Here is an 11892-nt window from a genome sequence, read left to right as displayed (position 1 = left end):
ACCAGGGAAGCCTGGGCAACCTGTATTTTTATTTTTAAATTTTGGGAAATAAGAGAGCAGCCTACTCTCGACATCCAAGGAACCTAGGAAATAATGATGAGTCAATGTCTGCTCTCAAAACTTCTCTATCCCTCCGCCTGCACTGGCTCTCTAGAACCACATACCTGTCCTGTATTCCACCCCCTCCGGGTGTTTCTGCCCACTGATGACATCATGTGAGAGAATGAATTAGTCCTGAAGAAGTGACTCAAAGGATGAGCATTTCAGGCAGCGTAGAAGGCTGGTAGGGAGTGTGCCTTTCTAGTAGGGCGAGCTGCCTCTTCCACTCATCACAATCAGAAATGTCTTCTTGGAGGAAAGCAAGGCATGAAGGCATATGATAATCTATACAAATTTTATTTTAATATCAATTTGTATGGAAACAAGCAGGTGTCAGTGTTACACAGGCACGGAAAAAAGGGAAAGAAAAAAACCTCCAGTGATAATTGCTCTTGTATTTACACCGTTTGGTTTCAGCAGGGACAGGAAGTTTTACTGTTAGCTTCCTGTGGGAACTCCAGTTTCTGCACCTTCCCCTGCTGCCTCTCAGCATCACGATAGAGCAGGGATTTCTGAGCCTTCAATCGGCAAGCCAGGCACATGAAAATTGATTCCACGTTCTGGCTCTCTTTGGGGTCCTTGGCCGATGTCTCAAATAAGAGCATGTTGTGGGCATCGGCAAATTTCAGGGCTAAGTTGGAGGGCACCTGGATCTGTTCCCTCAAGTCACACTTGTTGCCCACAAGCACCTTCGGGACTAGTGGAGGCACGGCATGCCCATTGCATTCTTGGATCCACATTTTGAGGTTGGTGAAGGATGTCATCTTGGTGACGTCATAGACAAAGACCACGGCATGCACATTGCGGTAGTAATGCTCGACCATGCTTTTTCGGAAGCGTTCCTGACCGGCGGTGTCCCACACCTGAACCTGGAAGATACAAAGACCCGTATTTGGAGTCAGAAAACGAAACATGAACAGATAGGAGAAAACATGGTTCTGTGGCATTATAAAAATGAGGTGACAAGCCCTGACACAGGAAGTGGTTCTTCGACAAATTGGCAGAATGGACTTATCAACATATAGAGAGAAGTTTCTTTCAAGGTTTATTAAGTCTTTCTTAAGGTTTTTAGTTGAAAAACTGGAATGTAAATCGGTCAACTTTCCTGGAGGGCAATTTGGCAATATTATCAAAAACCTTAAAAATGTACAAAACTCTTAGAGCCTAGAATCCCACTTCCAGAAATCTATACAAAAGAAATAGCAGGGCTTCCCTGGTGGTGCAGTGGTTGAGAGTCTGCCTGCCAATGCAGGGGACACAGGTTCGAGCCCTGGTCTGGGAGGATCCCACATGCCGCGGAGCGACTGGGCCCGTGAGCCACAATTGCTGAGCCTGCGCGTCTGGAGCCTGTGCTCCGCAACAAGAGAGGCCGCGATAGTGAGAGGTCCGCGCACCGCGATGAAGAGTGGCCCCCGCTTGCCACAACTAGAGAAAGCCCTTGCAGAGAAACGAAGACCCAACACAGCCATAATTAATTAATTAATTAATTAAAATTTAAAAAAAAGAAATGGAATGAAATGAAGAAATTTATATATAAAAAAAAGAAATAGCAGATAACGTAAATAAGTACTTGGGGTATAATATACAGCATGATGACCATAGTTACCACTGCTGTATAATATATATGAAAGTTGTTAAGAGAATAAATCGTAAGAATTCTCATCACAAGGAAAAACTGTTTCTTTTTTTGGCTTTTTCTTTTTATTGTATCTGTATGAGATGATGGGTGCTCACTAAATTTACTGTGGTAATTATTTCACAATATATGTAACTCAAACCATTATGCTGCACACCTTAACCTTATACAGTGATGTACGTCAATTATATCTCAATAAAACGGGGGGGAGCAAAAAAAGAAAAAAAGAGATATGTGGTCAAAATTCTGCACAAAGATCTTAATCACTTAAAAAAAAAAAACAAAAAAACAGGAAACAACCTAAATGTTCACTAGGAGAGGAGCAGCTAAAATGTATGTATTGGGTTGGCCAAAAATTTCGTTTGGGGTTTTCCATATAATGTTATGAAAAACCTGAATGAACTTTTTGGCCAACCCAATATATATCTATACAATGGGCTATTATGCAGCCATTAAAATAACCTTTTCATAGAATAAATGGTGTAGAAAATGCTCATAAAATATAAGTAAGTGAAAAAAGTAGGAAACAAAATTCTTCATATGCTATGGTCCCAATTTTTTTTAAAAAAGTTAAACATAGACAAATGCATAGGACTGGAAGTGTATATGCCAGGACATTAATGGTTATTTATGAACAGTGGAACTTAGGTGATATTTACTTTCTTCTCTTTTTTTGTATTTTTAAAAAATTATTTATTTATTTATTTATTTATTTATTTATGGCTGTGTTGGGTCTTCGTTTCTGCGCGAGGGCCTTCTCTAGTTGCGGCAAGCGGGGGCCACTCTTCATCGCGGTGCGCAGGCCTCTCACTATCGCGGCCTCTCTTGTTGCAGAGCACAGACTCCAGACGCGCAGGCTCAGTAATTGTGGCTCACGGGCTTAGTTGCTCCGCGGCATGTGGGATCTTCCCAGACCAGGGCTCGAACCCGTGTCCCCTGCATCGGCAGGCAGATTCTCAATCACTGCGCCACCAGGGAAGCCCTTTTTTTTTTTTGGATCTTCCAAATTTTCTACTGCATGCATACATCACTTTGGTTTTTTTTGTTTGGTTTGGTTTGGTTTGGGGGTTTTTTTATGACTTTTTAAAGAAAACAAAGTTAGTGTTAAAATCTCACCGTGTGGCTCAATTTATTTTAAGTTCATTTCTTTGTTATGTAAAAGGTAATTTAGCTCGCTGGATTTTTCTTCTGCATCTCAGCTTTTGGGATAAGGCCAATCAGTAACATATGTAAAAATACAACTCCCAGGGGATACTCTGGAGTCTAAACACATTCAGCCCAATCTATTTCCCGTTATACATCCAAAGTCTTGGACAAGAGAAATCATGCTGAGAACGATGGTCCCAACGCCTTATACAATTTTCAGTTATGAAAGAAAATGTGATTATGGTCACTAATTGACTACTATGGTTCTTAAAACGAAGTATAGCCTTTATTTGGAGTTAGCAGTCAGTAAGTATAATCTAGTAATTAAATCCCTTTGCTGAATGAAGATCTTACAGGGCCCCAGAGTCATCATTGTGAACATCAGTTTTCATTGTCCAGGCTTCCCTTCATCTCCTCAATGGAGATGGCCGCCATGTTCCTTTGGCACGACATTCGAATTCATCTCCTTCTTCTATTTAGATTTCCATGTCTCTTGGTCAGACTCTCCTCTCCTCACCCCTGGACTACAGCAAAGTCTTTCGGATTCTAGACGTCTCCACTCCAGTGCCTCTTGCACACTGCTTTCAAACTAGCCTTCCTAAATCCCTGCTTGCATCAGCATGTCACCCTCCTCTTCCGCCAATTCCGATAGCCCTCTACTGCATGTGGCATCAAAATGGAAACATTTCTGTCTGCCATAATCGGACCCCACCCAACCTGGTTTCCAACTACTCAGCTGCACCTGCTTCATTCTCTCCTCTGTACCTTTGGTGGTTGCCCCCTCATTGCTCTATCCAAAGCTCACCCATTCTTCCAGGCTCGGCTCACACTGCACCTTCTTCCTAAAACCTTCTCCAACTTTTCTTCAATTCTCTTTCCTTAGGCATTCCTATCGCACTTTGAGTCTGCACCACACCATTTAGAATATATTTATTTGTTCTCTAGTCGTTTCATCAGTGTTCTTGGCATTCCTCCAGCTAGACTGTAAGCAGTCTTTTTCTGCATCAGATCACTCGTCATCATGCTTGTCATCAATATCGTCATCGTGATCAAAAAGCAGTATTGGCCTGAGCCAGCAAAACTACTGTCTGGCATCCTAGGTACCTGCCAAGGTGATTTCAGAGACAACATTCGACTTTGGTTACCCAGAAAAACATAAGTCCTCAAAGGCTGATTTGCTTCGGCAAGCAGAGACAGAAGAGATTTTCATTTCTTCCACCTCTCTGGTGCTCTGAGCAGGAAGAAAGAGGACAGCAGGCCAGGAAAGGAATGGAGGTCAGTGGGAAGAGGGCAGGTATCCTGCGAGAATATCATTACCACTTGGCTCCCACCCCCACCCTCCGGTAGTCGTAACTCTTGCCTCTGAGTAAGGCTGAATGCCTACCAGCCCTCAGGCATGTGGCAGATGCTTTAACACCATGAGCTCAGGACTCTAAAAATACCTGCCACTAGCAGGAACGTGGGTGGGAGTGTATGAGGTGTTTGGTGCTGAGTAGTTTGGCTGTTTGGCTTTTCTATGGCTTCAGAATTATGCACGCTACCCAAGCTGCCAGAACTGCAGGGAGGGCCCTCTCTGCTGGAGACCTCCTTTGCCTTTCCAGTGCCTGGGGAGCCTTGAAGCTTTTATTCGGAGGCTCAGAATTTCAACGACTGCTCTCATTCCAGCTCTTTAGAAACCCCACCCCAAGTTCTTTGCACCCCTGTCTGTGGTGAGAGGGGAGCCAGGAAGCAGGCTGCTCACAGCAGAGAATCAGAAGAGCCAATGCTGTGGCCTCAAGAGCTATCACGAAGGGAGAGCACGGCAGTCAGGCTCGCTGGAACACGACTGACCTCATTTTGTTTCTGGGTTTAGTGTCCCTGTCCTTCTCAGCATCCTCATAAACCCCTGGCCTCTGTCGGACAATGAAAGCATCTCCTCTCCCTTTGGCAGCTGGCGCTCCCTCACCCAGTCCTCCCTTCCTGTGGGCACTGCATCTGACGCCTGCCCCTTAGCCACACACATGCCCCCAGGACCCTCTTTTCTCCCGAAGGGCCAGTGGGGTATAGTGGAGTCAAACCAACTAGGGTGCAAATCTCAACCCAATCACGTCCTACTAGTTAGGTGTCCTCAGTCAGGTTACTTTATCTTCAGTGTCCTCCTCTGGAAACTAAGGATAAACACAGCAATCTGGTAGCATTCCTCGTAAGTACAGGACACAGTGCCTAATACACTCCCGCTTCGTCCCTGGCCTGAAACCGCCACCATCAAGTCTGGCCAGACAGCTAATCGAGCTGGCGCTGTTGGAAACGCAGCAGTAGATGTGGAATTGGGAAAGCCGGGTTCTAGCCCCTCAGCTTTGTAGCTGAGTCAATGACCAGCCAAATGAAATAACATGCGAGGAAGAGCTTTTGCACAATATAAAGTGCTCTGCAAATATTAGCTGTTGCCATCGTCTCAGAGGGCCCATGAGCCCTGTCCTGGTAGCACTGCTCCTTGGATCTGCTGGTTCTCATCCTGGAAAGCGCAGAAAGCTTGGCTTCTTTTTTTGGCTGCACCACACAGCATATGGGATCCTTCTGCCCCGACCAGGGATTGAACCTGTGTCCCCTGCATTGGAAGCGTGGAGTCTTAACCACTGGCTCGCCAGGGAAGTCCAAGCTTGGCTTCTTGATGATGAGATAGAGCCAAGGCAAACACAGTCAGTGGGGAGGGGGAAGAGAGAGGAAGGCCAGCAACATGCCATGGGTGGCTGGGGGCAGGCCCAAAGTGACAGGGACTCTGGAGAGTCAAGGGGCACAGGGTGGGGAGCTGCCAAAGATAAATCTAGCCTTGTAAACCATTTTCCTGGGGCTACCGCTGCCTGAGCAGGCTTCGGCAAGTCCCTCCCCCCTGCACGTGCTCTTAGCTGACATGGGTATTTCTTATCCCTAGGGAAGACATCTGGCGTCTTTCTACAGATAAGGCATGAATGTCCTTTTGTTGGAGGCTGGTGGAGCGGGGGTAGAAGTGGAAAAAGAGAGAAAATACATCTGTAACCTTTGGAGGATGCCCGAGTGGATGACGGGAAAAGTTTAAGATAAATCTTTCTTCAGCTAGCTGGCTGTCCCATCTGCATCTAAGATACACCACGTTCACACACCAGGCTGACACAGAGAATGGCAAAGGAGGACGACAAAGAGAAACTCACCCACAGCAAGAGAGGCAGCAAGGGAGACAGAGAAACAACAAAACTGCTGGATAATTAACCATTCAGCTAACTGGCAGGAGATGGAAGCTCAGAAGCCCTAAGGAAGACATGATGTCATTCTGACTGCGGGCAGCTTCCGAGGGAACGCTTAGCTCAGCCACTCGGTAATGTAACACACGAAGGTGTTTTTCCAAGTGATCAGCGGAGGAAGAGAAATCCACAATCCTGAGCGGCACCTGCCCACAGCCTCGGCTGTCCTGCAGCGTGCCTGGTCTGGAGTGCTGGGGCAGAGGGGGTGCCCAGGCTATAGGAGGAACCCAACTGGACGGCAGGGGGTGCTTGCATGAAAATTTACAAGGAATGGCTCAAAAATTAGAACTGAGCCTCCCCTCTACTACCTGCCCACCCCCAAACACACGCCCCAGTTGGCATTTTCCAATGTTTTAGACTGAGACAGGCGCAATATTTAGCTAAACCTGTAAGGTGACAGACACTTAATGGTCATTAAGGGAAGCTCCACCCTGCCTTTGGGGATTGGGGGAGGCCTCCATCCTTCCTAGGCTGATGTCAGGAAGGACTGTCAGCTTTCCCATATGATGTCTCACCATGTCCCTGTCACAGGTAACTTTGTGGGTTGGATGGACGATGGGGCTGGCCCAGAGTGGGGATTTACATGCTCTTCTAAGCCAGGCAGCATGGTGTGTGGAAAGAGCACTGAAAAGGGAATAGGAGACCTGAGTTGTAGGCCGGGCCCTGGGTGATCTTGAGCAAGTCACGCTCCCTCTCTGAGCCTCAGTTTCCTCTCTGTAAAATAAGGAAGTCAGATTAGAGATGCTCTAAGGTCTCTTCCATCTCTGAACATCCTCTGATTCTCATACCCAAGGTGAGACCGTCAAGGTGCAAAAAGTAAAACCCGGCTCAATGTCTGGGGTGCAGCTGAAGGTGACATCTTGAAGGCTCCTGGGTTCTGAGGCTGAAACCCTGGGCCCCTGGCCTAGAAGAGACCATAAGGCTGGTTGCCTGGCATGCCACCTCGCCCTGAGCACAATGCCCCCCAACCAGATACTGCCCCGCTAGAGGAGAGAGCAGTAGGAAAGAGCATGAGCTCGGCATCTAGGTTGAAATCCTGGCCCTGTCACGGGGAAGGCAGGATAGTGAGATGGCGAAGTGCTTGGGCACAAGAGTCAAAGACTGAAGCTCAGATCCACGTACCTTGGGGCAAATTATTTAATCTCTCTAACTTTGGTCTCCTTATCTCTAAAACAAGAATGGTAATAATAGTCCTAATTTCATAGGGTTGCTGAGAAGATCAAATAAGATAGTGCATGGAAAGTGCCTAGCCTGTGCTCTTTGCTTCTTCAATAAATAGAACTTGTTGTTGTTATTATGATTATTGCCTACTCGTTGTAGGCTTTTCTTGATGTTCTTGTGAACCAGGAAATACTGGATTATAAATCTTGTGAGGGCATGGGGGACACATTGATTGGAGACACCAAATGGGGCTTCAAGGCCCTAGGGATGGCCCTGGTAATTAAGACAGTAGCTCCAAATATGCTAAATTAGTCGTCCCCCTGCAGGGGTTGACAGTATGTGCCACCCTGGGACACAGGGGGGCAGCCCAGGAGAGGCCACACCCTACTCTTGAACTGAGAGAAGAGCTTGCTGAGACCTCTCTGCCACTCTCCTGTGAACACTGGCATTTTAGAGCCTGACAGCCTTCTCTCGCTGGCTGTGGTCTAGGGCCACCTCAGCCTGGGGACTTTTCTCTCTTCCCCAAAAGCAGTCACCTCCTAGCGTGATTTTGGTACCTGTTCCTTGAGAAACTTCAGGCCAGCCGGAGTATGGGGCAAAATCATCTCCTATGGAGCTCATTTGCTAGCTGCCATTCTCTGCCATCTCCCCAAGGACATGCTGGTCTTGCCTGCTGGCTGGGGCCCTGAGCTTGCAGCAGCTTTGCCAGAGGCAGGGTCCCCATCCCGCTGCGCCCACACCCCACCCTGAGCTCCTTCAGAATCTGCACTCAGAGGGCTCCTCCATGAGCAGTGTCACAAGGTTTTGCCCTCTTGAAAATATCATCTTCCCAAAAAAGCCTGTGTTAAGCACTTATCTGCACGTGGTGCTGTGCTGGGCTCTGTTTCTAGTGAGTCACATTGTCACAGGCTCTGCCCTCTGGGAAAAAGTCCGGAATCTTTGGCATAGACTGTAAAATCCAGTTTGATCAAGTACTGGGTGTTAGAAGGGAAGGAATCTTTGCAAAATTTCCCCAAGGCCATTGGGTAGTGACCCTCTTCCACTCGTTTTCACCTCCCACTTTCTGGCTTCCTCCTCTCCTCTCCCCCTGTTCTCCTTCCCTAAACTCCCAAACGCTTCCTTTTTCCTCCATCTAAATTTCAAGGGGACTTATTTCCCCCTCTCTTAAATCCAGAGGATTCGTTGGCTCAATGTGACACAATTTTAAACAAGCGATAGCATTAAATTCAAAAGGTTTTGAGGGTTTAAGAGCACATCCATAAGTACATTTCTATTTTGGATTTTAGAAGGCATGTTTTAGAAATGCCAGAGTCTTACAATGTTACATTAAAGAAGTCCTAGCCAAGCAGATATTGACATAAGAGCCCTAGGAAAGGATGGAGACAGATACCTACTTTGACTTTTAAAAGGAAATGTAGCAATTCCCTCCAAAATGCGAGGGGCAAAAAATATCACGGTTTCCAAACAGTGCCCTATCTTCCTGATCCTGGGTCTCAGTTGTTTTCAAGAGCACTCCCTTACCAATACTGAGCTGCCCATCTTCCTGACATCTATTGCCTTGGCCTGGTCTCTGAAGCCATTTTAAAACACATTCATTTTAATAATGAAGGAGTCAGGAATCTTGTACAGTTTAGAGCATTGCATCATTCTCCTCAGTTACTCAGTCCTTCTCTCCACATCACTCAGAAGAGAGGCCCTGTGGTCATTGGGGCTGTTTACCCAGCAGGAGGGAGGGTTACCTTCACCCGAAAGTGTCCGACCATAGGCTCAAGAAAAGGCCAGCTGTGGGACTTCCCTGGTGGCACAGTGGTTAAGAGTCCAACTGCCAATGCAGGGTACATGAGTTCGAGCCCTGGTCCGGGAGGATCCCACATGCCACAGAGCAACTAAGCCAAATGCGCCACAACTGCTGAGCCTGTGCTCTAGAGCCCGTGAGCCACAACTACTGAGCCTGCATGCCACAACTACTGAAGCCCACACGCCTAGAGCTGGTGCTCCACAAGAGAGGCCACCACAATGAGAAGCCTGTGCACTGCAGGAAGAGTAGCTCCCGCTCGCCGCAACTAGAGAAAGCCCGCGCGCAGCAACAAAGCCTCAACTCAGCCAAAAATTAATTAATTAATTAATTAATTAATTAATTAAAAGACAAAAAGAATTAAGAAAAGGCCAGCTGTGGGTCTAAAGAAGTTGGTCTTTAGTGCCCAGTGCCTTCTGAGGTGGCTTTCCTGCCCATAACCCTGCCCCCTCTGCTCCTCTGACACATGAAGCTGCCCTTGCCATGTCCTCCCTCCCTCCGTCCTCTGCACATTGAAATATTACTGTCCTATCGAGTTTCTACCTTTTCTGAACCAAAAGTGAGCACAAATGGTCAGACAAGAATATCTGTACTTAGCCTACTTGACAAACTAAAGAGAGGGGGGCACCAAGACACTTTCCTTAGCCCTCAGATAAGTTGCTCTGCATTTTTACAAAGGCCTGCTGAAGACAATACCAACAGAATGAGTAACGGGCATTAGGTACCCAGACAAATAAAGAAGATATCATTTAAGGGGTACTTTCCAAAAGAACTAGTTTTATCTATTATGAAGTGTTGGCAGGTAACCCTGTCTCAATTTCGTTAAAAGGGCTCATGGCTTTGTGCCAGAAGCACCCCACACCACTCCTATTCCAAATCAGCCTTAAACTTAATTATAACTTGTAATTTAAAATAAAGCAGCTTTCATTCTCTATGGATTTCCATCTCCCCCCACCCCCGCAAGGCCTGGGGGCTTAGCCAAAGCAGGTTTTTGCAACCTATTGGCACCCACGAGGTAGAAGGGACCTCAAGATGTGTAAAGCGCTTTGGGATCCATCCCACAGACCAGGACGGAGATCCCTCATACCGCCCTCTGCCCACAGGTGCCGCTGCTCCCAGCTCAGGGTCAAGGATAGGATCAAACAGGCTTTTCCTACCGGGAGCTGTCAGGCAGGGGCAAAGGGCATGAATGCAACCACTCCCGCCCGTCCTCAAAAAACGGGTGAGGTGGGTACTGGGCCACTGAGAGAGGCGAAGGGGATGAGGACGTGCCAAGGGTCTTGGGCTCAGCAAGCGGCGACACAGCCACGCGCTGGACATTTACAACCACTAGAGCAACGCCTCTGGCAAGGCCCCCTCCCAGATCCCTCCCTTCCCGGACCTGACCGTCTGGATCACCTTGATCTTCTCGCCCTCGATTTCCACGGTCTTCTCCCTGAAGTCCACGCCGATGGTGGCCTCAGTCTTGTCCGGGAAGGTCCCCCCGCAGAAGCGGAAGGTCAGGCAGGTCTTGCCCACGTTGGAGTCCCCAATCACGATGATTTTGAAGATGCGAATCTGCACGTACTGGTCCAGCGACGAGTCCAGCTCCAGGGACGCCAGGCCAGCGGCCGAGGCGGGTTGCAAGTTCCCATGGCCCAGGATGGGCTGCGCCATCTCCCCCGGACCGGACCCGGGCCCCAACCCCCCTCGAGGGCTCCACACAAAGAAAACGGCCACGTTAGTGCGCTCGAGGCGAGCGAGCTTTGTGCGTGTGTGTATATGTGTGTGTGTGCGTGCGTGTCTGTATCCGCGCGTGTGTGCGTGCGCCAGCAACGTGTGCGCGCGCGCGCGTGAAGGGGGTGCCTCTCACCCCAGCCCCCCCCTCCTCCAGCGCACCCTCCTAGCAGCTCTGAGACAGCGACACAAAAGCCAGGGAGGGGAGGAGAGATGGAGGAGAGTGGGCAAGCGTTCTCCTTGCGCCTGTGCGCTGGGACGGGACGCTCGGGCGTGCGATCCTACCGCGCTCCCCAGGCCGCCGCTGCCGCCACCGCACCTTCACCTAGACCCTCCCCTGCCTGGACTCCAGGGACACACCGGAGGGAGGAAGCCTAAGGAGGAAAGGGTGGGTGGGGAGAGCCGCACACACCACCCCAGGATGGTCTTCTTTTCTCCTTGCCCCCATTTATTTTATAGGTTTATAGGTTTCGGGCTCCCCACCCCCACTTTCTTGGAGCGCACGGGGTCAGCGGGCACAGCTGGGGAGGACAAAGAGAGCTGCACCCTCAGGCATCTCTGGAGCACCTCGGCCTCGGAGCGACACTACTCGGCGGGGGTGGGGTGCGGGGCAGAGATACCTCCTTCACCGCCTTCACCAAGCGGCCGGCAGCTGCGCCGCGCCTCCGCAGCCCCCTCCCAAGCCTTAGGATAAAACGATGCTCTGTCTTATTGAGAAAGCAGGTGCGCTCGCGCGCTCCAAGGAGCCGGGGAGGGCGCTGCCAAGACACGCTGTGGGTTATGGGGGTCCGCGCAGCTGCGAGAGGTAGGCAGGGGCACGGGTGTGCGTGTGTAGGGGGAGTTAGTGTTTCTGTCACAGACTTGTCAGATGTAGGGGGGCGCGTGCCAGGCGCCAACCTCCCCTCATCACACCACGAGCACCCATCCTCTGAATGTTCAGGAGAGTGGCTCCCATTGGCTGCCGCAGTCGGTTGTGTTTGTCTGGCCAATGGGGAAGGCCCGCCACGGGAGAGGGCCGAACATGGGGTAGAAGAAGGGGGAAGCTGGTGGTGGCAGCTTCAGCAAAAGGGGACTTTGTTTCC

The 11892-nt window shown here is 49.3% G+C and overlaps 1 protein-coding gene across 2 annotated transcripts; it reads right to left on the bottom strand.

Annotated features, from left to right (window-relative positions):
* Window positions 1-423: 423 nt before the first annotated feature.
* RAB33A (RAB33A, member RAS oncogene family) lies at window positions 424-11198 on the bottom strand. 2 transcript variants are annotated; one of them, XM_028166177.2, is made up of 2 exons: window positions 10481-11198; window positions 424-968 (listed from the first exon to the last, which is right to left on the bottom strand). In XM_028166177.2, the coding sequence occupies exons 1-2, from the start codon at window positions 10748-10750 to the stop codon at window positions 513-515; spliced, it is 726 nt and encodes a 241-aa protein (XP_028021978.1). In that variant the 5' UTR covers window positions 10751-11198; the 3' UTR covers window positions 424-512. The 2 variants fall into 2 exon arrangements, with proteins under 2 accessions (XP_028021978.1, XP_007181032.1); XM_007180970.2 differs by having other exon boundaries at window positions 10493-11188.
* Window positions 11199-11892: the final 694 nt, after the last annotated feature.

This window comes from Balaenoptera acutorostrata, chromosome X, assembly GCF_949987535.1.
Source record: "Balaenoptera acutorostrata chromosome X, mBalAcu1.1, whole genome shotgun sequence".
Taxonomy (NCBI): Eukaryota; Metazoa; Chordata; class Mammalia; order Artiodactyla; family Balaenopteridae; genus Balaenoptera; species Balaenoptera acutorostrata.
Note: the sequence above shows the minus strand (reverse complement) of the source record. Positions and strands in the feature narration are given on the sequence as shown.

What these genes read in the sequence shown, in the direction of transcription:
- RAB33A (XM_028166177.2), bottom strand. Translation starts at nt 10,750, where the DNA reads ATGGCGCAGCCCATCCTGGGCCATGGGAACTTGCAACCCGCCTCGGCC. An exon ending in AGATCAAGGTGATCCAGACG is followed by an intron (nt 969 to 10,480) that starts GTCAGGTCCGGG and finishes TGTATCTTCCAG; the next exon opens with GTTCAGGTGTGGGACACCGC.